At 51.1% G+C, this 25,193-nt stretch overlaps 1 protein-coding gene across 1 annotated transcript in view; it reads left to right on the plus strand.

Moving 5' to 3' along the window:
- The window catches only part of LOC103000862 (myosin-16-like), a 51,016-nt gene extending 26,296 nt beyond the window's left edge, over nucleotides 1–24,720 (plus strand). Inside the window, 21 exon segments of the mRNA XM_057530066.1 lie at nucleotides 334–438; nucleotides 2,948–3,034; nucleotides 3,256–3,401; nucleotides 4,757–4,847; nucleotides 5,297–5,353; nucleotides 6,012–6,098; nucleotides 6,383–6,628; nucleotides 7,510–7,627; nucleotides 8,899–9,026; nucleotides 9,393–9,589; nucleotides 10,894–11,026; nucleotides 12,079–12,295; nucleotides 13,450–13,586; nucleotides 13,679–13,782; nucleotides 15,796–15,988; nucleotides 16,930–17,133; nucleotides 18,090–18,215; nucleotides 19,125–19,295; nucleotides 19,842–20,042; nucleotides 21,082–21,309; nucleotides 24,596–24,720. Of these exon segments, the coding sequence (XP_057386049.1) occupies nucleotides 334–438; nucleotides 2,948–3,034; nucleotides 3,256–3,401; nucleotides 4,757–4,847; nucleotides 5,297–5,353; nucleotides 6,012–6,098; nucleotides 6,383–6,628; nucleotides 7,510–7,627; nucleotides 8,899–9,026; nucleotides 9,393–9,589; nucleotides 10,894–11,026; nucleotides 12,079–12,295; nucleotides 13,450–13,586; nucleotides 13,679–13,782; nucleotides 15,796–15,988; nucleotides 16,930–17,133; nucleotides 18,090–18,215; nucleotides 19,125–19,295; nucleotides 19,842–20,042; nucleotides 21,082–21,282 (2,949 nt within the window). The 3' untranslated portion in view covers nucleotides 21,283–21,309; nucleotides 24,596–24,720.
- Nucleotides 24,721–25,193: the final 473 nt, after the last annotated feature.

Raw genomic sequence — 25,193 nt, forward strand, 5'->3', positions numbered from 1 at the left:
AAGACGCAGGCCCTGGGCCAGCAGGTCTTGCGGGGCCCAGGGGCTATGTTTCCAACACAGTCCCCGGCAAAGCCATGGCTACCGTCCAAGGACCAGGCTCTGAGTAGCCAAGGCCTGACGGTGTTCTCTCTGCCCCCTCACCCCCAAGATTCTGACTTGCTTGGCTGGGCTGTGCCCTGGGCATTGGTATCTCGTAGGCTCCCAGGTGACTCAGGGGAGCAGCCAAGCTGAGAGCCCTGTCTCGGGGCAAATGCCCCCCTCCCCTTCTCCCCCTGAGGGTGTTCCCAGCCTTGAAGTCCAGCCTCTTCCCCCCCCCCCCCGCCCCAACTCCAGGCCCTGGATCACAAGGTCCGCACCCTGACCGGGGACCTCTCGCTTCGAGAAGACTCTGTCGCCAAGCTCCAGAAGGAGAAGAGGGCCCTGGAGGAGCTGCACCAGGTGGGCACCGGCCACATCTCCTCTTGGCGGAGCAAATGGAGCTCGGACACGGGAGACCCTCATTCGAATCCCGGCTTTGCCGCCCCTCAGCTGGGGCCCTTGGGGAAGTCACAGAGTCTCCCTAAATCACAATGCCCTCATCAGTGAAGTGGACACAGTCACTTGCTACCTTCCTTCCAGGTTTGTTGTTAAGTGGGGTGAACATATCATTTATCACCCAAACTAGGACAGGTTTCAGAGTGAAAGGGGACAGCAGGCATGCGTCAGAATGGTCCAGGCACACTGGGAGGGATGCTCCCAGAGTCACAAGGATGAAGCGGGCATATGGAAGTGCCCTGTGAGCTCTAAAGCACCAGGGAGCCCTGATTCATTGCGGCAACGACAGGCATGAGCTCCTGAGGTCACGGGGAGCCCACCCGACTGTTCCGGTTGCTCCTGAGTGTGGAGCCAACTCTGACCACCCACCAGTGCTGACCGTGGCGTGGAGCACCTCCTAGCCTAGACACAGGTGCCAGGAGCAAACTGAAGCCCAGACCAGACAGTGGACCCTCAGCCCTGTGTTTGCTGACATCGTGAATCTACAGTATGTCCCCCGAGCACATTTCTCTGTCGCCTCTGGAAACACCTCCCCTTAGACTGTGACTCTCCATCACATCAAACCCAGAGCCCCCTGTTACAGCAAATACGCTCAGTTCTCATTATTCGAGGTAGCGATGTTCTACAGAGTCACTGAATTAGCAAATACTGAACCTCTGCTCTCGGGGAAATACAGGGTTACGTTCCTGTGAGCCTCTAGTCACAGCGTTTTCGTCAACCCATCCATACATCATACGTATGATGGTGATCAATACATTATCTTGTTTTACGTGTATTTCTGTTGAAAAACACCTTATTGAGTACATATTGTTGAAACCTTGACATTGAACCCACGGTCAACAGCCCCTGTATCTCAGGCCTGAATGGAGCTCATCCAACACAGATTCTCTCTGCAAGGTACATCACAGCCTTCTTGCGTCAGGAACGCCAGGCAGCCCTGCAGAACTGTGCTTGGTGCCACTGTAAGCAGTGAAATCACCAACAAAGAGCGCTGACATGTAGAAAACCTGGCACTACGTAGACTGGGAAAAGGACACGTGTTTGCAGTCTGAGCCGAATCGAGGAGACAGAGCATCATTGATCCGACCTCAGCTGGGAACGTGCCCCGCTTCGCATGTCCACGAATGACCACGAAAGCACCATGAGTACTGATTTGGGGATTACAAATAAATTTTAGCGAGTACGTAAATTGGCAAAAAGATAATTCACGGATAATGAGGATCAGCTGTATTTTGGAACACCCTCTTACTATCCTGAGTTGAAAATTATAATAATGTAACTAATACATAACTTCAGAAAAATCAATAGAGTGCCCTTCCATATAAAAGGAGAAATGGGGCTTCCCTGGTGGCACAGTGGTTAAGAATCTGCCTGCCAATGCAGGGGACACGGGTTCGAACCCTGGTCTGGGAAGACCCCACACGCCGTGGAACAACAAAGCCCATGCGCGACAACTACTAAGCCTGTGCTCTAGAGCCCGCGAGCCACAACTACTGAAGCCAATGTGCCTAGAGCCCGTGCTCTGCAACGAGAGAAGCCACCGCAAAGAGAAGCCTGAGCACCGCAACGAAGAGCTGCAACTAGAGAAAGCCCATATGCAGCAACGAAGACCCAGTGAGGCCAAAAATAAATAAATAAAATAAATATATTTTAAAATTTTTTTAAAAAAGGAGAAATGAGTGAAAGTAATTTATAATAAATAATGGGGCTGTCAAAGTGTAAAAGCTCAGGCAGATCTAGGAGGGCTGCCTGCCCAAGCCCGTCTTTGACGGCTGTAGACGGGCACCCGACGGGGTGTTGGTGACTCAAGTAGCCAAGTGCGGTTGCTACCAGTGATGCAATTTTACAAAACAGTGAATAATTCTCAGGGAGATTTTAACAACAAGAAGTCAATCTTCTCTTAGTGTTCATGGTAGATCATTCTTTAAAATTGTGGCGTATACTAAATGAAAAAAAATGTTGAGTTATGTGTGAAGAGGTACTGGGTTCTAGGTTCAGAAAAGTATAAATAGTTGTTTACTTACATGAATGGCTGGATGGGACAGCAAGTGTGTGAACTGCAGAATTATTCTTCACGGCACCCATCATCCAGAGCAAGGCCAGATGTCCAGTGTCCCTGGAAGCACCCACAAAGTAGCAGTGAGGCATCATTGTGACAACCAAAAGCACCGCCCCCCCCCCCAGATTTCCTATATGCCCCGTGGAGAACCAGAGCCCGCAACTGACCCCTAGGGGCCCACCTGTGGCTGACGGGTGATCAGTGTGCCGTGGCCTCACCCACCACCCAGGAGCAGGTGCTCTGTAACTGATCACTGACATCATCAACTCAGCTCGGAAGTGATGGCAGGGAACCAGATCTGTTCAGCTGCTCCCGCCTGCCTCACAGGACACACATGCGTATCTTTCCTTCCAGAAAACCCTTGACGACCTGCAAGCCGAGGAGGACAAGGTGAACCATCTGACCAGGAACAACAGCAAGCTTAGCACCCAGATCCACGAGGTAATGCCCCGTCGCTGGGTCTGATTCTATAGCTCGACGGTCAGGTCTGTCCCAGGGCACAGGGGCCTCAGATACATTTTGGGGAACTGGGAAGTGAGGCCCCTTCTGATGCCACAGCTAAGGAACCAGGCCCAGTCTGGTTCTTTATTGCATTCTGGCCTCAGACAACCCCCGCCCACACACACACACCCTACCTTCTTTTGTATTTTTTGTCTCCGCAGCTGGAGGATAATTGGGAACAGGAAAAGAAAATCCGGGCGGAAGTGGAAAAAGCTCGCCGGAAAGCTGAGAGTGACTTGAAGATGACCATTGACAATCTCAATGAGATGGAGCGGTCCAAGCTAGATCTCAAGGAGGCAGTGAAAAAGTACGCAGTCTTTCATTTTGCCCGTAGCAGTGTTAGCGATATCTAGCACTTCCTGGATGACACCCAGTGCCAGGCACTCTGCTGAGGGCTTCATGTGTATCAATGCATGTCCCCTGCACCTGCTCTGTGCCAGGCACTGTGCTCAGCTCGGACGATTAGGGAGGGAGGAGCAGGTGCTTCCCTGTTCTCAGGGAGCTCCCAGCCTCACACAGGGCCTTTTGGGCGCTGGAAAGGACACAGGTACTAAGCAATGCACCCACCCCAGAGGTCAGGGAGTCTTTGCAGAAACCTGCAAATTGGGCTCTCAAAGATCACAAGGAGTTGAGGGGGTATGTTAGCAATACCACCCTGGTAATAACATGGAGGACATGTGGGGTGGAGAAAGCAGGAAGACAACTGCTGCAATAGTCCAAGCATAAACCGGAACCGAGTAAGAGGCTGAAGGGATGGAGATAAGGAGGCAGGTAAGGAAAGTTTTTAGGGGGCAGAATTTGGACAATGCATCTTTTTAAAAAGTATTTATTTATTTATTTATTTGGTTGCACTGGGTCTTAGTTGTGACAGGTGGGCTCCTTAGTTGTGGCACATGGTCTCCTTAGTTGTGGTATGCGAACTCTTAGTTGCGACATGCATGTGGGATCTAGTTCCCTCACCAGGGATCAAACCCGGGCCCCCTGCATTGGAAGCACAGAGTCTCATCCACTGTGCCACCAGGGAAGTCCCCCGGACAATGCATCTTTGAAGCACATTTTGCTAGGGCAATTCTAAAGCACTACAGGCTGCCAAGAGGGCGTGTGCAGCTAAATCTGCATCTCAGCACATTACTTGGGAGGCACACCCAGAAGGTGCGGGTGACCCTGCCCATCCTCCCCATCTGCTTGGTCTCTGGCATCTTAGCTCTCACACGTGGCTCTTGACACATGGAACTCACACATCAGGAGGAGACAGCCTTTTGCAGAAAGTTTTTGGAGGAACGTTTTCCCTAAAAAGGCCAAGCATCCGTGTGATTCTGGAGCCCCTAGACTGTAAGCTGCACCAGAGCAGTGACTTCTGTCCGTTTTGTTCACTGATGTGTCCCTGGAAGCCCAGACAATGTCTGGCACCAGGAGGGACTCAATAAATGGAAGGCAAATTAATAAATGCACAAGTGAATGAATGAGTGAGTGAAAAACCAGTGGAGCAGATCCTGGGGCTCTGTAGGGCGACTCATCTGTAGGGTGAGAAGGCCAGGGGTCAGGGCTGAGTGGGTCTCAGCAGGGTCAAGGTCTCCCCCAGCAGCCCCAGCTCCATTCCCGGGCCAGCTTGCTGGTCTAGCCTCAGAGCTTTTCCTCAGGAGGTCAAACCTTCTCTTGCAGGAGGGATATGGAAATCAATTCTGTCAACTCTAAATACGAGGACGAGCAGTCTCTGAATTCCACGCTGCAGCGGAAACTAAAGGAACACCAGGTCTGTCTGTGCGGGACGGAGGAGACCCAGATCCTCTTTTGAAATGCACTGGCCTGCGCCTTTGCTCACATCAGCTGATCTGCTGCTGCCACAGAGTCCTCAGAGACTGACTCATGTCCACCTCATGCTGGGATAAATTCCGAGTCCCCACAGTGGCCACAGGGCCCTCCACAATAGCCCCTGCTCCCTCCCTGGCTCGTCACCCACCGTTCCCCCACCATTCCGTCCAGCCCCTCTGGCCCCTTGCGGGGTCTCACACACCCCAGCCTCCCTCCTGCCTCAGGGCCATTGCACACACTCTCTGTGTCCCGCTTCCCTCTGCTTTTGACAGCATCCCACATACTCTTAGCTGCCTTCCATCATTTTCATTCTAAAAGGCCAGTGGGTAGGTCTCTAACTTCACCCAGGAGAGATAAATGCCCCGCTCTGTCTGCTTATTTGCCTGCTAGGCCCGAATCGAGGAGCTGGAGGAAGAGCTGGAGGCTGAGAGGGCAATGAGAGCCAAGGTAAGTGAGACGTGTCTACGCTTCCTGCCTCCTTTCCTGAGGCAAAGGACCCAGTGAAGCCACAATCCAACCACGAGCAGAAACTCCTGTTGGGAAACCAGTAGAGAGGAGGACGGGGTTCTGGTTGGAAAGGCCTCGTTGTTTCTTGAGCACCTACTGTGTGCCAGGCACTGTGCTACACGTGCCCATTAATGACGACGCAAGAGGCACAGATGCTCTTTGTTGTGCGGTCCATGGAGAGTGGGCAGTGTTAGCCTGGGGACTGGAAGACTGAATTCAACAGGCTGAGGCGGGGAGGAGCTTCTAGGCAAAGGGAATCAAATAGCACTTATGTGCACAGGTACAAAGGTGTGAAAGGAAGAGCCAGGAGTGGAGGGAGGCTTGAGGGCAGGGATCCTGTAGGGAGACGGATTGTAACACACCTAACTCCAGCTTCAGCCCAGCTGGGCTGGGGGGCAGGATGGGCACTAAGGCCCCCCCAGTGCAGGGAAGAGGACAGACAGCATCCTCTGCTGAGTGTGGGGGGTGACGGGCAGAGTGCAGAGCTCCCCAAGCGCAGGGCCCTGGCCTCACAGACGCCAGGCGGTCATCACAATCCTTACCAGAGAAACAGGGGCTCTTGGACGGCCGAGGTCAGTGTCATCCCATCTCCCCCCAGGTGGAGAAATGATGCAGTGACCTGTCCCGAGACCTCGAAGACCTCAGTGACAGGCTGGAAGAGGCTGGGGGAGCCATGTCTGCTCAGGTACCATCCTTGGGGTGTCCAGGAACCCCGATTCCTGCCTGCCTGCAGGGAGAAAAAAACGCTGGACGATGAGCAGGGGGATAAAGACCAGTTAGTTCTTGCTGAATTCCCGGGCTCCCTTGAGGAGAAACCAATCAACGATAAAGAACAGGCAAGAGGGGGCTGGTTCAGTCCACTTTCTTCTGGGGCTCCTCGCTTCAGTGGATGCAGGTGGGATTTGGACCGAACGCCCCAGGGAGGCCAGCACCGGCCAGCCCGCGAGCCCTGCTTCTGCTCCGCCCCAGATCGAGCAGAACCGCAAGCAGGAGGCCGAGCTGCTGAAGCTGCGGCGGGAGCTGGAGGAGGCGGCCCTGCAGAGCGAGGCAGCGGCCTCCACGCTGCGAAAGAAGCACGCAGACTCCATGGCCGAGCTGAACGAGCGCGTGGAGAACCTGCAGAGGGTCAAGTCCAAGCTGGAGAAGGACAAGCAGGTCATGAAGGCTGAGATCGACGACCTCAACGCCAGCGTGGAGACCATACAGAAGTCCAAGGTGAGGGGGGACACCCCGCAGAGCCTTCACGAATAACATCCCCCGAGCCCCCCGACAGGCCCGAGGCCCATTCTAGATGCTGTGAAGGGAACCAAGATGGACCCGTCACAGACCCCACTGGCTGTGTGTATAACCTCGGCCAAGGTGCACAACCTAACCGTGCCTCGGTTTCCCCATCTGTAAAATGGGGAATAATGATAATCCCCACCTCATAGTGCTGTTGTTAGGGCTACGACAGTTCCTGGCACGTAAGAAAAGCTCAATAAATGTGAGCTATTAGGGTCATCATGACATTAGTGTGACTATATCCTCCAGGAGTTGGAGACTTAGTAGGAGAAACAATCATTGCCACAATGAAAAAGTGATACGTGGCAAGAAAGAAAATTAAGTACAATTAAAGTGAAATTAAGCCACTCAACATGCATTTATCCAGCCCCTGCCACAGGAAGAGTCTTCTTGTGACACAAGAGAAGTGGCGGGTGGTGCTCCGAAGGTGAGCAGGGATGATACTTTGCGGGTCCAGGTCCCAGCCAACTAGTGTCTCCAAACTTCAGACACGCACAAGGCATCTTCATAGTTCCTGTTTTATCTGCAGACGTCTGCTCTAATGCTGGTATTTTTCCTCAAATTAACTGGCTCCCGGCATTTTCCTATTGGGTGAGGTCGGCAGGGGCCCGGAAGTGAGGGGTTGTGTGCCAACCCAAAGGCTCTGGGCTTGTTGATAGAAAACGGTGAGCCGCTGGAGGTTTCTGAGACAGGGATGTTCTAGAAGGATGAGGCAGGTGGCCTGGGAGGCTGCACTAGGGCAGCGCAGCTGGGAAGCAGGGAGGGCCTGGCCTGGGCCTCCTCATTTCCCCACTGGGTTCGTTCTCCCTGAGCAGATGAACGCCGAGGCCCACGTCCGAAAGCTGGAGGATAACTTATCAGAGGCCAATGCCAAGGTGGCTGAGCTGGAGCGGAACCAGGCGGAAATCAACGCCATCAGGACCCGCCTCCAAGGTGAGCTCTCCCCTCCCCGCAGCTTCCTAAGGAACAGCGCATGGAAAGGAGCGGGGATCCTCAAGGAAACTGAAAGAGGACCTGGGTGCCCTCCCAGAGCTTCCTTGACCTTGGAAAATCCACATCCCCTGTGACGAGAACAGCAGATTTTCTTCCACCCACTGAGTGCTCCAAGTAACATCTTTACAGTGTAAAACAGGGAACACTATCTATCCAAAACATTTTCATATCAGTTCTCTCAATCACCCCGTGAGATCAGCGGGAGAAGCAGTAATACGGACAAAACACAATTTTCAAACATTTTAAAACATGACCTGCCTACTAACGTAAAGCGAACACGTGTCACTAATGAGGGAACCAGAAAAATGGTAAAACTGCTTTTGAAAAGCACCTGAGGGGGCTGAGATTTACATAGCCAGTCGGGAAAGGAACGTTTCAGTAACTCTGCTGAGTTAGATGCAAAACTGGTTCATGTCCTACGTGGCAATAATACTGCAACCTCTAGGTTTGATGTGGGGTTTTTTCTTCCAGAAGAAATTCTCTGCATCTCTAGGTCAAAAATAATTTGCAACTCATCAATATGCAAGTTAACATCTGACTTCGCAGAGTCTGGGCTCTAAAGAGGGGTCAACAGTTAAGTCAAGCAAAGGTGCATTTCCTTCGAGAAGTTAACACTCCTGAGGCGCACCAGTTAGACAACACTCTCGTTTGACACCAGAGAACCTCCTTTGGCCTTATTTTCCACATTCTGAATACTTTTTAAAATCAATATCCCCATTTGATGGATAAGAAGAGTGAAACTCAGTGAGGTGAAGTGACTTGCCCACGGTCACAAAACCGACGATACAGGGCAGAACTGGGAACCCTTGCTGGTCCTCTGGCTCATGCACCTTCTCCTGGCCTCTGGCTCCGGAAATCAGTCCACAAATGACAGGAGTGTAGGTTCTGGGACCGTGACAAATGCATTTTTCAAAGTAAACACTCTCAGCCCGACTGTTTTCTCCAAACTTCTTTGCTGTATCTCCTGCCAGGGGCTTCGTTATCTGAAGCCGCTTATCCCATGCAAATCACCTGGATGGTGGCGACCCTTGGGCACTTGCTCCCCTCCTGGGCCCACTTGATTCAGGCAGCTGATGTGGTGGTCGCCGTGCTCCCCATTCCAGCTCAGCTGGCCAAGCCACCATATTGATGGGCACTTTGGGAGCAAGGCTTAGGATCTGGCAGGGGAGCTAGTTCTCCACCCAACGCGTCTCCCTTCCCTTCTCGTCCAGCTGAAAACGGTGAACTGAGCCGGTAATATGAAGAATCCCAGAGCCAGCTTAATCAGATCCTGAGGATAAAGACGTCCCTGACATCACAGGTGGACGATTACAAGAGGCAGCTGGATGAAGAGTCCAAGGTTGGTTTGGGGGTGAGGTAGGGGGTGACAGAGCTGCCTCCTTGAAGAAAGTCATATGTTATGAAGATGTAGACGGAACATGAAAAATATTTGATTCCACAGCAAGTAAAAGAGTTAACAACAAAACCAGAGTACGCTATATGTGCGACTAAATGAATTAACGAAATTACGTATCCTTGTGGATAGTAATTGGAAGAAATCAAGGAAAGTTAAACCCTGGTGGTTTGGATTGTAGACTCCTGTGTCTTCCCGCCCGCCCCGCCTTTACTTGCTGCAGTGTTGATCCAATGTCATGTATCTCTAAGTGATGGCCCTGGGTGCCACAGAGACTGGGGGCGCCCTGACAGGTTGGTCTGGTCACCGCAGTCCCGCAGCACGGCCGTGGTGAGTCTCGCCAACACCAAGCACGACCTGGACCTGCTGAAGGAGCAGCTGGAGGAGGAGCATGGAGGCAAGTCGGAGCTGCAGCACCTTGTGTCCAAACTCAACACCGAGGTGACCACCTGGAGGACCAAGTACGAGACGGACGCCATCCAGAGGACCGAGGAGCTGGAGGAGACCAAGTGAGCGTCACCCTGTGCCAGGAGGGCCGGGGAGGCCAGCGGGTTGGCGGGTGGGTGCGAGGTGGGGGTCTGAGCACAACAGCCACAGCTGACGCCAGGGCCACACCCAGGAGAGGGCAGTTCAGGGGCTCCTCTTAAAGGGGGCACGAGTGTCAGGACAGGGAACCCACTTCGTGCCCTCACCAGCTCACGCACTGCATGCCCCACTGCCTTCAGCTTCCCTCTTCAAGGGCTCTCTTACCTACATCTTCTGCCCAGAAATGCTCAGGCTCCCTGCAGGGAAGTCAGGATGGGTGGGGGGGGGGCGGGATCTGCCTCCAGGCAGGGCTTCTCTGACTCTGAAGTGCTCAGGAAGCTTCCACGGGCCTGGCGGGACTGGGGTGAGGCCCCTCAGTGATGCTGGGAGGACACGGGCCACGCTCCGCGGCAGAAGTCCCCCCTCGGCCAGTTCCCCAGCTCTGTGGCGAATGCCCCCAAGTCCTTTGAGCTTTCTTCCTTCACAAACTAGAGACACAAACACTCTGTTTGACGGGCCTGAGGAAACAAGAGTGGACACGTGAACGTGGCTCAGAGCTGACCTCTTGCACAAGAAGAGGCTGGCGTGGGTGCCCGTGGGCCAGGGCACCCAGGGAAGGCCTGCATGTGAGCCCCCGGTGCCAGGCAGGGAGGGGACCCCAGCCTGCCACTGGTGCCTTCCATCCACTGGAATTTGTGGTGACAGCAGTAAGTGCAGTGCCTTCCAGCTGACATCAATCTTTATCTGGCGCTCTTTATTCGCTGAGCCTACACCTGCCTTCCTGCAGCTCCACCTCCTGCCCTCCAGCCCTGTTCTAATATTTTCTATTGAGAGCTACGGGGGCTGCCTGGTCCCACCCCAAGCTCTCACTCCGAGCTAAACCTCCATTTCAAACCCTCCCCTCTCTCTGCCTGGAACCTCTTCCCCGGACACCCACAGGGTCCTTGCCTTTGCATATGTGTCCCCTCCCTGCTTTATTTTCCCATAGTGCTTATGTCATTTTGTTGTGTTTTCTGTCCCCCCTCTAGAACAGAAGTTTTATGAGGGCAGGGATCTTAGTCTGTTTTATTCACTGCTGTTTCCCTAACGCCTAGAACAGGACTTGGCACTGAGTAGAAACAATGAATATTTGTGGAATGGATGACTGGACACTGGTTGCTCTGTTCCCAACACCCCCCTTTCTATCTGCACCTTTTCCATTGTGACACCAGAGCTCAGCGCCATGCTGGGCCCCCCTGCCCGTGGGTGCCTATGTTTCCTTGACGGCCTCTCTTGCTCTCATCCACAGGAGAAAACTGGCCGCCAGGCTCCAGGAGGCAGAAGAGACGGCCGAAGCCGCCCAGGCCCGAGCCGCCTCCCTCGAGAAAAACAAACAGAGACTCCAGGCAGAAGTCGAGGACCTCACCATTGACTTGGAGAAGGTCAGAGGGCCAAATGCTCCAAGGCTGACCATTTGCCGGGTCCAACAGCCCACGGGAAGCTGGATGAGACTGTCACATGTTGGGTTAGCAAAGAAGGAACAGGTGGCCCAAGAGGGTGGAGAACAGGGTTTGCAGTCAGGCCCGCTGTTCACTGCTTGAACGTGTGTCAACATGCTCGTGATTCCGAGATCTTAACTCAACCAGCCACTATTTAAATAGGTCCGTGACAAGGATAAAACTCAGTCCCAGGATGTCCAGGAACCCATTGCCCCTGTTCCCCTTTCTCTTCTGCAAACCATGTCCCACACACTTTGTGTGGCTAAATAGTCCCGTTTGCATCCCTAGTTCAGACTGATTCGCCAGTCTTTAGCAGAATTAAATAAGATTTCCACTGGCACACACCAACCCAGTCTTGGTCCAGATAAGGTCATAGCCATGTGAGAGGCTTTGGGGGAAAAAAGTCCTAAAACCCCAAGGTTTTTGCTCCCTGCAAATTAAGAAGTTAAGCAGAAAAAAAAGAAGAAGAAATTAAGCAGAAATTTACAACATCTAATATTGTGCAGCAGCAAATACACAGTTGCGGGGAGTTATGAAAAAGATGGAAGGGCTGTGAAAATAATGTCTAGGAATAATGAGCTTTGATTCACAAGAAAAATAATACCCACCCATCTCTGAGTTGGGCAATGATATATAGTATATATTAGTATGTTATAGAGAAATACGTTATGGGGAGTTAGGTGAACGTCATAAATCTGGGAAGGCTGTTGTGGCCCAGATCCCTCCTTTTACACCTGAGAAAACCCTCACCTGGGAAGATAAGGTGGGCTGCCCAAGGTCACACGTCTAGTAGTAGATGTTCTGGAACTGAAACATAATTATTTCTGGACTTCCTGTTCTGTGCTTGTGCCACAAATGTTGAATTCTATCCCCATTCGAAGAAGTCTGGGGTCACCAGAGTTACTGGAGAGGTAGAGGGAAGGAAGGGAGGGGGCAGACGGAGGGGAAAGGCACAGGAAAGGCAGCCCCCTGACACCATCCCCACCCCACCCCAGGCCAACGCCGCGGCCGCCGCCCTGGACAAGAGGCAGCGGGTCTTTGACAAGATGCTGGCTGAGTGGCAGCGGAAGTGCGAGGAGCTGCAGGTGGAGGCGGATGCCTCCCAGAAGGAGTGCCGCGTGTACATGACCAAGAGCTTCAAGATCAAGACCGTCTACAAGGAGTCCCTGGAGCACCTGGAGTCGGTGAGGAAGGAGAACAAGACCCTGCAGGGTGAGTCTGGGGGCAGATGGACGGGCCTGCAGGGACAAGGACACAGCCGGACCCACCCCCCCGCCCCTTCACGTCATGGGTCTGAGCACCCAGCGCATAGTAGGTGCACAGTGTTTGCTGACTGGCTGGCAAGCACTTGGTCAAGGCATGTGGGCATTCAGCAGTATAACTTCAGGCAGGTGAGTTACCTAGTTCTTCTGTGTCTCATCTGTAAAATGGGGAAATAATACTGCCTTCCATGTAAGGCTGTTGTGATAATGAAATAAGATAAAAATGTCTTAAGTCTTCGCTCGGTAGAGTAGCTGGTCAAATAAGGGCTCAGGAGATTTTAGATATTGAGCCCTTCCATCTACCATATGTAAATAATATGTGTATGCATATGTGTTTCTTACATATAGGAGTCTCAGGCTGGAATTTCATTGTTGGATATTGCTTGAAAAGTGTTGGTTATCTCTTAAAGATAATCTTGCCACATGAAATTTGTATTATTTGTTTTTGTGGTTTTTCTAAACACAAACTCCGTGTTCAAGAGATGTCACTTTTTTTCCATTTTTGAAGAACTGTTTTGGGGTCCCTGTTCCGCTGAGCGGCAGAAATGAAAACTCAGTCAATGCAGGGTTTCCTCAATCCAGGTTGCCCCACCCTGCTTCCTCCCCAGGGTTGTATTTGAGTCCCACGGGGGTTGATGTAGCATCACTGCAACGGAGGGTAGAAAAAGATGGTCTTTGATTGTCCCCAAAGCTGCCCAAGGTCCTATGAGTCACTCCCAGAGGAGCTCTCTGCTTACAGGAGATAATCTTGAGAGTCAAGTGTTTGAGGCATCTGCTTTCTTAGTTTCAGAAGTGTAAGCACGGAAGGACTTGGGCATAAAGTAAATACAAGTTAAAGATTGGGGAGGAAGAGCTGAACCAGATATAGGTTGACTGGACTAGGAGAGGAAGGAAAAGGGGGGGTGAGGTTATGATCAGGTGCTGCTGAGGGTCCCTGCCTCCACCCCTATCAGCTCCTGGTGCAGGTGAGAAAAGATGGAGGAATAACTGTGTCACATGCCACTACCCCGGGAAGCCGGTAGTCCTCATGCTTCTTGTTAACAAGAATATTCTTCTTGTTAACAAGAATATTGCTTCTTGTTAACAAGAATATTCCTTTCTCAGAGGAGATAAAGGAACTGATTGATCAGCTGGGTGAGGGAGGACGGAGTATACATGAGCTGCAGAAAATGAAGAAAAAATTGGAGATTGAGAAGGAAGAACTCCAGGTGGCCCTGGAGGAAGCTGAGTCTTCCCTGGAGGTAACCATGTGGTCATCACATTGGGGGCTGGACCTTGGCCAGGGACCACACACCTGCTGGGCCAGGAAGACTGATGTTTATATTCCTGGCAGGTTGAAGAGAGCAAGGTGATTCGAATTCAGCTGGAACTGGCTCAGGTGAAAGCTGATATCGACCGGAGAATCCACGAGAAAGAAGAGGAATTTGAAGCTACGAGGTATGAGGCTGATGGGGCAGGAGACTGAGTGTAGGTAGCATGATGGAGCAGAGTCCAGAAACCTGAGTCTCTGCCACATACCAGTCATGTGTGAGCTTGGGCAATTCAGGTGAGCCTCTCTGAACCTGTTTCCTCATCTGTGAAATGGGAATAATGATGGTACCTTATACTAATGTGGCACTCTCTGGTTTGCACTTAGAAATATAATACTTTAGTGATTCATCACAAAACCCCATGAGATAATAACCCAATTCAAAAATGGGTAGTGAAGTAAATCAGAAGGAGAAAGACAAATACCACATGATATCACTTACATGTGGAATCTGAAATATGATACAAATGAACTTATTTATGAAACAGAAATAGACTCAGAGACATAGAGAACAGACTTGTGGTTGCCAAGGGGGAGGGGAGGTGGGGGAGAGATGGATTGGGAGTTTGATATTGGCAGATGCAAACATATAGAATGGATAAACAACAAGGTCCTACTGTATAGCACAGGGAACTATAGTCAATATCCTGTAATAAACCATAATGGAAAAGAACATGAAAAAGAATGTATATATATGTATTACTGAATCACTTTGCTGTACAGCAGAAATTAACACAACACTGTAAATCAACTATACTTCAATATTTTTTTTAAAAAAATGGGTAAAGGACTCGAATAGACATTTCTCCAAAGAAGATATACAAATGGCCAACAAGTACATGGAAAGATGCTCAGTATCATTAGTCATTAGGGAAATACAAATCAAAACTACGAGATACCACCTCTCTTCCATTAGGATAGCTACTATACAAAAAACAGAAAATAACAAGTGTTGGTAAGGATGTGGAGAAATTGGAACCCTTGTACACTGTTGGTGGGAATGTAAAATAATGGTACAGCTGCTGTGGAAAACAGTATGGAGATTCCTCAAATTTTTTTAAATAGAATTACCATACGATCCAGCAATTCCACTTCTGAGTATATATCCAGAAGAATTAAAATCAGGGTCTCAAAGAGATATTTGTACACCCAAGTTCACTGCAGCGTTATTCATAATAGCAAAAATGGGGAAGCAACCAAAATGCCCAGTGATGAATGAATAGATACACAAAATGTGGTCCATCCATACAGTGGAATATTATTCAGCCTTAAAAAGGAAGGAAATTCTGACACATGCTATAACATGAATGAACCTTGAGGACATTATGCTACGTGAAATAAGCCAGTCACAAGAAGACAAATACTGTATGATTCCATTTATATGAAGTACTTAGAGTAGCCATTTGATTATAGCCATCCTGGTGGACGTGAATTGCATTTCCATGATGGCTAATGATGCCGAGCATCTTTTATGTGCTTACTGACCAGCTACATATCTGGTTTGGAGAAATGTCCATTCAAGTTCTTTCCCAAAAACTGGGTTATCTTTTTATTGTTGATTTTAAGAGTTCTTTATTTATTCTGGATACTAGACCCTTATCAGATATATGATTTGCAAATATTTTCTCCCATTCTGTGGGTTGTCTTTTCACTTTATTGATAATATGCCTTGAAGCACAAAAGTCTTAAATTTTGATGAAGTCCAATTTATCTATTTTTTTCTTTGGTCACTTGACTGTTGCTTTGAAAAGAGAGATTCTGACCTGTATAGCCAAAGCTCACATTCTATAATGAAAACAAACAGAGACCTTAGCATCTGGCTTTGAATTCTGACTCCACTGTGGACTAAAGGGTGATCTTTGGCGTGTTTTTCATCACGTTGGAGCCTCAGTTTCCTTGCAGGGCTGTTCTGCATATTAAATGAATTGAGATCACAAAGACACATGGTAAACATTGACCTTCCATTCCTTTTCCCAAAGCATGATGCTCCCCCACTTAAAGACTTTAAGAGGAGATACAGTTTAATCTCACAGCATGGTGGCCGTATCCACATTATTGCTGAGACTTCTTATCTAGGGAGGTTTAGCACATCCTGAACAGTGGGCCCAGTAAGCCAAGGCCTTCTCTGCTTGGACTTGCAGGAAGAACCAGCAGAGGGCCATCGAATCCTTGCAGGCCAGCCTGGAGGCGGAGGCCAAGGGCCGGGCAGAGGCACTTCGGCTCAAGAAGAAGATGGAGACAGACCTGAATGAGATGGAAATCCAGCTGGACCACACCAACAAGAACAACAGCGAACTTGTGAAGACGCTGAAAAGGCTGCAACAGCAAATCAAGGTAGCAATCTGGGAGCAGGAAGAACTAATCACAAAGCCAGCCATCCCCGAGCCTGCAGGCTCACTGGGAGCTAATGGCATGCCTGTCCAGCCAGGATAAAGGCACGAGAGCGAGAACGTGGGGTGGCTGGCAGCCTAGGGAGCAGGAGACTTGGGGACTGTATAAATGAGAGAGACCCCAACTACCAAGATCCATATCCTGGACCACCGGAAAGAGGGAAGGAGGGAATCAGGAAGTTGGGCCTGTCTTGCTTTTTAAAATCATTTTTGACTTATTAGAAATGATTACAGACATAGAAAAATAAAGAACATAACAAACACCCATCTACCGACCACTCACCTTAAATAGAGCTGAAGGCCTGCTTTATCACTTGCTGTCATCAGCCTGGTCTGTAGCACATGCATAGCTGGACCCATGCATTCAACATGTGTTTACTGGAGCCCTGCCCTGTCCAGGCACTGTATTAGGTGCTAGGGGTACAAGAATGGATAAAACAAACGAACTTCCCTGCAAACAAATAATAAGCAACAAATAAATAAAACTGTAGTATTAAAAATGGTGAGAAGTGCTATGGAGAAAGAACAAGACAGGAGAAGGGAGACGGGAATTAGCCAGGGCAGGGTGTAACTGTCAAAGGTCACTGAGGAAGGCCTCCTTGAGAAGACCCTGCTGGAAACACCAGGTCCTCGTCATCAGGAAATCCTGGACCTCATGCTGACCAGGCTGGACAGATCCTCCAGACACCTGGGCCCTGCATCAACCAGACCCTGAACTCCCCAGGGCAGGGCTGCACTTTGCACTCTCTTCCCCTGTGGCCTCCACCTCCCTACCCTCACCCCAGCTCCCCGCTGAGCCCGGGCCAGGAAGGTCATAGCACCCTCAGGCCTGGGCAACCCCTGGCCATGGAAGAAGGGCTCAGGCCAGGGTCTCTCATCCCCCAGGACCTGCAGGTCCAGATGGACGAGGACGCCCGGCAGCACGAGCAGCTGCGGGAGGAGTGCAGCCTGCAGGAGCGGCGCCTGAGCCTGCTGCAGACGGAGCTGGACGAGGTGCACTCGGCCCTGGAGGGCAGCGAGCGCGCCCGCAAGCTGCTGGAGCAGGAGGTGGCGGAGGTCACCGAGCGGCACAGTGAGCTCAGCGTCCAGGTGGGGGCAGCTCCCGGCCACGTGGACTCCCACGCGGGGCGCTGGGGTGAGGCCGGGGCGGCGCCCCAACCTCAGGGGCTCCCCTCAAAGGCCCACTCGGCAGATCCTCAGAATGCACCTGCAGAGCGAGCTTTCTGTTATGGTTAGAAAACAAACAAACAAAAAAACCCGTAACATAAAACGTACCATCCTAACCATTTTTCAGTGCAGAGCTTTTCAAGACAGACTCCCAGACTCTCCCCTGGAGATTCTGAGCCAGTGAGTCTGTGGTGGGACCCCTGGGAATCAAAACTTTTAGAAACTCCTCATGAGATTCTGATGATTTAGCCAATTTTAAGGACAACCATTACCCCCGCCCCCCGCCCAGTGTACTGAAGATAGAACTTCAGAACTGGAAGGGATCTAGAATATTCCAAAGTCTGACATTCGTGGTACAAATGAAAAACTGTGGCCGAGAGTTGAGTGGCTCACCCATGGTCAACACCAGGTACCCCAGCGGTGACATGGGTGCTTCCTGCCGCTCACAGTGCAGTCCTTTAGCAGCATGGCTTCATCCGTACTCACCATCTCATGCGAATTCACCAAAAGAAAAAAATGTACATGGGACATATAGGGATTACAACCCCACTTTAGAGATAAAAAGACCAATCCCAGAGGTAAAAAGTAGACACATAGGCAGAAGCACTAGGGCTTGAACCTGGTCTTCCCAGCTCCAAGTTCAGGATTGTACTAGAGCTACCACCCACCCCAGGCCTAAATGATGTTCTTCCCAGGTTCCGTGTGATGCAAATTCTAATCTAAAACTCAGAGAAGAATGCAGGATAGAGACCTTCAACCCAAGCAAGGGGCCCAGGGCCATTTCTTGTTGGGGGTCTGGGAGAGGGTGGCTTTTCCTGGACACAGGAAGGGCTGTGCAGACGCCGGGCTCATGGCAATGTCTTCATTTCCTCCTCCAGAACCAAAGCCTCCTCGTGGTCAAGCGTAAGCTGAAGTCTGATGTCCAGCGCATCTCCAATGAGCACGAGGAGCTCATCAGTGAGTTCCGCTCGGTCGACGAGAGGGCCAAGAAAGCCATGACGGACGTAAGTGCGTGCACTGCCTGCCGCAGCCGGGCGGGGCCTGGGCACCCCACCCCCACCCCAGCCAGGCCCCCTGGCGGTGACCAGGCCACCCCAGGCAGGGAAGGCCGCCTCCTTTGGTTTCTAAAAAGCCAAGAGATTAGAGCATGAGGCCCGGGGACACAGACCAAAGGAGCCATTGAAGTGGGCTCATCTGGGCAGGTATTTTGGCAAGGAGAGGAGCCTTGAACCAGCCTTAAGGGGAGGGTTAGTGAAAGGAAGATGGGTGCCGTGCCCAGGGGTTCAGGGCTGGAGGTCGGCAAGGGAGGCCTCCAAGTGTTTTCACCCTAGTATCCCTTTGGGTGCTCAGTGGTGGATGCTATGTGCCCCACTTTAAAGATGAGGAAATACAGATTTTATCATCAAGCTCCTTAGGCTTGACTGAAATGCCAGGAGCTCAGGAACATTGTTGGTCTTATTTGGTGCTGTGTCCTGAGATCATAGACTGGTACCCGGCACGCTGTAAGCCCTCCATGAATATTTTATACAAGAACAAGTGGGTTAAATGACTGGGGCTGGGTGCAGACCCTGGACTTTCTACTCAGACCTGTGTTTTTCCCGCTCTCTGTGCTGTGCCCCTCATGCGGGAGACAGCAGAGTCTGGCTGGAGAGCGCCGGCTGGCGGGTCCATGGGATCGGGCGGCCTGGTTCTGAGCACAGGCGCCTGCCTCCTCCCGTCACTCGGAGGGACATGGGAGCGTGGGGCACCCCCTCCACCGCACCCCAGCAGCATGTCAGCCAGGGTCCTCTTGTCCACCGCTTGGTGTCCCAGAGGCTGGGAGACAAGGTCCCTCGTCCCTCAAAGGCACTAGGAGCCTGGATGGGGGCCCAGCTCCAGCTCCAGTGCTTCCCCTCCCCCCCTCCCCCGCCCAGGCTGCCCGCATGGCCGAGGAACTCCGGCAAGAGCAGGACCACTGCATGCACCTGGAGAAAGTCAAGAAGAATTACGAGGTCACCATCAAGGACTTGCAGGCCAAGATGGAGGAGGCTGAGCAGCTGGCCCTCAAGGGAGGGAAACGCACCGTCACGAAGCTGGAAGCCAGGGTGAGGGCAGCACAGAACCAGAGAGGGAAAGAGGAGATCGGAAGGGGGTCTCTTCCCCCCAAAAGTGCCAAGCATCTGATGAGGAGCTGGGCCTCTAATCTATTTCTACAAAGGTCTCCTCTCCTCCTCCTCTCCCTGTCACCTTCCCCCAGAGTGTCCTTAGCCTCCAAGCAGAGTAGATCCCCATATTCTTCCTCTGTCTCTGTTCCCAGTCTCTGTTTCCAACATTATTCCTCTCTTATTACTTACTTAAAATGAGCCTCTGTCTTTACCTCATGGAATGTCAAGAGCTGGAAGGGCCCAGGGGGTCGGTCACCTTGTCCCACCCCTGCCTCCCCCATTTTCCAGAGGAGGAAACTTGAGGCTCAAGGCATCTGACCACCTGCTGGTGAAAGGCTGAGCCCACCCAACCCTCCTGGGCAGGGCTCACCTCTGGGCAGGAAGCGGATACCACGACACCCCTGCCCAAGGCCACTGAGCTCTTAAGTTCAAAAACCTGCGTTCCCCCAGCTGCATTCCTCTCCTCCCCACCTCCCCCCCCCCCAGATCAAAGAACTGGAGACGGAGCTGGATGGAGAGCATAAACAGCACGTGGAAACGGTCAAGACGCTGCGGAAGCATGAGCGGCGCCTCAAAGAGCTGGTCTTCCAGACGGAGGAGGACCACAAGACCAACCAGCGCATGCAGGAGCTGGTGGAGAAGCTGCAGAGCAAGCTGAAGGTCTACAAGCGGCAGATCGAGGAGGCGGTGGGTGCCCGCCGTGTGGCCCCAATTCGCCCCCCTTCCCAGCCCAGGTTTCCAAGCCTTGGTTAGAAGGAACCACAGGAGAGGACTCAAGTCTTGGCCAGAAGATGGCTTCCCGTCCACAGCACTTCATCCTCGCTATCACATGGGGAGTGGATGAGACACGACACACCGGAGATAAGAATGTGTAAAAAATGAAAACATCCCCCGAGGACACCCGTGCTAACTAAAGCACCTACTTCGGTGGGATCTAAAGCCAGGGAAGGTCTCGGGTGCCTCCGTCCTGCTTCCACTGGCCCCTGTGGCCTCTCCCTCCTGGTCAGCAGGTTAAACACCAGGACCTTCCCTTATTTGATCCCCTTGACACAAGGCAGGAAGGCTGATACTCTTAACCTATTTCACAGGTGAGGAAACAGCCCAGAGTCGGTACTTATGTTATTTCAAAGTCACACAGTTAGCAAATGGCAGCTTCAAGTCTCAACCCTAGACCGCACGCCCACCTGCCGCCACCATCGTCCCCCACCCAGGATGTAGGTATTTGACCCTGCTGTCGTTTGCTGCCAGTTCTGGGACAACCACGTTGACTCCATCATCCACCCACGCACCTAACACTGTTCCCAAAAGGCTCAATAAGGGCCAGGCTTACAGGAAATACGGTTCTAACCAAAACGACACTATGACTCTCTTGGGAAGATGAGGGGGTGGGAAATGTGTGACGGGGGCTCAAGAAAGCACCAAATCCACATATTCCATGGTGGGGTACCAATAGCTAATGCCTAAAACCACACATTATAGAAGCCGCAACAGAGCACATTTTACTTAGAAATATGGACGTCAAAGCCAAAAACAATCAGCTAAAAGCGTTGAAGGTGGGTGTCCGTGGTGACCTGGTGGATGCCCCTGACCCAGGACTGCTGTGATTCCTAATAAGCCTTACAGAACGACTGGACTCTTAAGATGTCCATGTAAAACTGAAAACAACACACGTTTAGCCAGAACAAGCCAGGTGTATGCCCCATTTTCCACTGTGCCTTTGTCACAGGAGGAGCAGGCCAACCAGACCTTGGCTCGCTATAGGAAGACGGTGCATGAGCTGGACGACGCCGAGGAGTGGGCCGGCATGGCGGAGACCGCCCTGAACAAGCTGCGCACCAGGCACCGCGTGGCCTGCAAAGGCATCACCTCTGTGGAGATCATCCAGGTGTCCAAGACAGGCACCTCCAAAACCCTTTCTGACGAGTGAGGTGCCACGTGTCCCAGCTCACAGCCGGTAGGTGTGGACTCCACGCTCCAAGTTCACCTTCCCTGCTCTTGCTTTGCTCTTTCCAACTTCTCTGCTTCCTGTCTGCCATGCCCTGACCTTATGCAACGGGGATCCCAAAGCCTCCCCTGTCCCTTCAGCCGCAACACTCCCTCAGCACTCTCAGGTGTGATGCCGTCCACTTGTGTCACAGGTGCTGGTGGTCGTGATGCTCCCCCCATCTGAGTGGAAGCTCTTGGGAGGCAGGTTCCGCGTCTGATGCCCCTTCACACTAGGCCTGGCAGATAGGTGCTCAGTACGTGCTTGTTTTCACTGGAGAACCGTAGGGACATTTGCAAGCTTATAGGTGGTGTGCGTTCATATCCCCCACAGTATCATCCCTGAGGATTTCATCAATGCTGGCTGAATTTAGGTTTCTAACATCAAGGAAATCATCATCATCACAGCTACCACGTCTTGAGCACTGAGTGCAGGTGGGATTTTAGGGGAAATTTTTTTAATAGTCTTTTATTATTTTCCTTAATCCAGAACCAATTGAGAAGAAATACAGGAGACAAATACATGAAAGTCACAATGCTAGTTTTATTATGATACAACTCTAGATTGAGAATTAATGGGTGTCCACCATGAGCATCCTTGTACTTCACCCCAGAATTAAAAGTACCTGCGTAACTGAACAACCACAGCCCTGCTCCCTGGGGAGCAGCCCCTACTCCAAGGGCGGGAATGACCAGAGCTCATCGACCCTGCAGGTAGATCCAAAAGGAGACCAGATGGGGTTCATCCCCGCCTTCCTGGTTCCTTCTTCCAAGCACAGGACAAACCACTCCTCTTCCCATGAGAGGAGCAAGGGAAAGGTGAGAAGCAAAGAACATTATTCTAGAGCAGTGGTTCCCAAAATGTGGTCCTTTGGACCAGCAGCCACCTCAGCAACACCTGGGAAGTTGTTAGAAATGCGAATTCTTGGGCTCCACGCCAGACCTACTGAAGCAGAAGCTCTGGGGGTGGGCCCTGCATTTGAGGTTTAACCAGCCCTCCAGGTGATTCAGACATATGGGCAAGTTTGAGAACCAGTGCTGTAGCAGAAATCTCCCCTTACAGAAACAGGACCCAGGGAATGCAGGTTTCTTCTACTTTCACAAGAGCCAGACATGTGGTAAATGTTTCTCACTCTAATTTATCCCGTGAGGTAGTTATAAATACCTGCGTTTGTCAGGTGAGGAAAATGAGCTCAGGGAAGTTCAGTGACGCCCATGGTCACGCAAGCCCTGTGCTATGGAAAGGCAGGCTGTCCTTTATTTTAATTACTGTGGAGATTGATAAGGTTACTGTCTGATTAGGATGAACCGAGACAACTCATGATCAAGGACTTGGTTTAGGTTGGGAGGGGCAGGGGTTTGCCGTCTCAGTGCCACGTGCTGATGTTCAACCTCCACGGATTCTGGGAATTTTTTTCTGGCCTCGTGTTCAAGCATCCAGTTGAGTCAGCCCTTGGTGAGGGTAAGGTCTCCCACTCACAGCTCTCTCTCAGGACCGGGTCAGTTTGGGTTTTAGCCAGAAGTGATAACCCCATTGACCTTTGAATTCAAGCTGAGCCTTTTCTCACCATTTGCTTAGGGAGGGAGCAAAAAATAGGACACAGAATCTTCTTTTTAATTCTCTAATTCTTAAATAATGGTTAGCTCAGGAAGTTAAGGAAACCAGAGGCTTGCCTCTGGATGAGTCCTATAATTAACATGTAACCCCCTTCCTTCAGGGCAAAACCCTCAAAGGGGTCCCTTCTTTTGAGCTCCCCCCTTGGTGGGGGTTACTCCTGAGGCCTCCTGCACCACCCAGACTCAGGAGGCATTTCAGCTCCTTCTGCCTGCTAAGTCTTAGCCTCCAGGATTAGGCACCTTGTAAAGCAGATCCCCTGCCCCAGCTTGGTGACTGTCTATTCCTGGGGTCTGCTGGCCCTGGTCCAACTGCTCTGTCTTCGTGTCATTGGGTTACAGGCCTGCCAACAGCGCCCAGAGGCAGAGCCCCTGGGGTCTGCTCTCTGTGTCCTGGTCCATCCTCACTCTTTTACCCCATTTTCCCCTTATCAGTCACAGATATGCCATTGTGGCCATGAGATATTGCAAGCAAACTAGTACATGGGTTAGCACCAAGCCAAGATCCCACAGGAATTTAGTTTTCCAAAGTGGCATTATCTTCAATCACAAATACTGACCAAGCTCTGAATATGGACTAGGCCTGTACTCTGGGATACAGAGATGATAAGAAACAACATCCTCCCTCGTGGAGCTCAGAATCCAGTGGAGAGGCAGACACACACAGCAATCACCACAAGGCTGTGAGCGACTGTTCTGCGGTGTTTGCTTCTCCAGGGGAGGAACGACTGGTTCGACCTGAGGTGGCTAGGGAGCAGCTCCATGGAGGACATGACCCGTATGAGAGTCTAGAGCAGTGCCACTCAGTGGGTGGTCCCCACTGCAGAAACTGAGAGGAAGCGTTTGGAAATTTCGAGAGCAATTGGATGCTGCCATGACATCCAAGTGCATGGTCAGTGTATTTCATAAAAGTATTCATCTCAGATGGTAATTAAAATAAACAAAAATGAAAAGTAAAAATAATAGAATCGAAATTAAAAAGAATAAATAAAACGGATCCCTCACCAGGTAGAGAGGGAAAGAAGGGAATTCCAGATAGAAGGCCCAACACATGCAAAAGTGCAGAGGTGGGATGTGCACAAGGGTACAGCATGACTGGAGAAGAGGGGCTCAGGATGAGGTCAGAGTGCTGGACAGGGTGGGAGACAAAGCTGGTGGGACAGGTGTAGGGGGTGGGTGTGAAGGGCCCTGTTGGGAGCAAGTATTCCATAATCTCCATGAGGAAATCTTGCTAATTTTTAAAATCCATTTGTGGGATGTGATGAGTAGTAGCTTTTCTTTCTTGGGAAGACACATCAAGTTGGCAAAACAAGCCTCTTGGCCCCTCATGAGACACTGCAGACAAGTGCATGGTGAGCATTGCGTCCCAGGGCATCGCACTCTGGCCCTCTCAATGGCCCGACTAGAGTTCAGGCCTACCTGGGCATGCCAGGCCCAAAGAAGGTGTCCCTAAACCCTTACAACCTAGCAGAGAATGAGCCAGGTATGACCCAGTGGTGTCCATTACAAGGAAGGAAACCTGTGCAGAAGCAGCCCAGGAACCTGAGGGCGCTGTCTTTCTAGCAAGAAGGGGTCAAAGATGTCAGAATTCCCAGCTCTGGCCCACAAGGGTCTTCTCACCCTCTCTCTCTTTTTTCTTCCAGGGTAACACAGATCACAACAGCAGACCACTGAGAGGAAAAATATATGAAAATGGAAAACTGGGTCTATCCTGAGAATGTTTACTATGCAAAGGAAAGTGCAAGCCAGAAAGAGACAGGTGCAAAAGAATAAAGATAGCTGTGGGGGGGAGATGGGCTTGGGGATGTAAATACCCAGCCATTAGAGGAATTTAAATTAGCGTGGCTTCTCCGAGATGGCATCAACCTGTCAAGCACTTGGATAACAGTAACAGTGGGTCTGATTTAGTTGAGATTCTACATGTTCATGTCAAGGACGGAATATGTAATGTCTGTGGGACTTGGCTGTTCTCTAGAAGTAATTCCTTGTGTGGACAATTTTAATACCTTGTCCCCATGCATCTTAAATAAAAGAAACTTGAAAAATAGACCGAAAGGAGATGGTTTTTAAGTGAAGAATTTTTTCTGAGACTTCCTAATCCAAAGGCAATTTTTATAGTGTATCAGAGTTCTGTTGTGTCCGTGACCTCATTCACAGGCTTGTGTCTATTGGAAACCATGAAACCTATGTAGTCATGGTGAGGTTCTTTGCAAATTGTGAAAGGGTGTATCACAGATATGA

The sequence above is a fragment of the Balaenoptera acutorostrata genome, chromosome 15, assembly GCF_949987535.1.
Source record: "Balaenoptera acutorostrata chromosome 15, mBalAcu1.1, whole genome shotgun sequence".
Classification (NCBI taxonomy): domain Eukaryota; kingdom Metazoa; phylum Chordata; class Mammalia; order Artiodactyla; family Balaenopteridae; genus Balaenoptera; species Balaenoptera acutorostrata.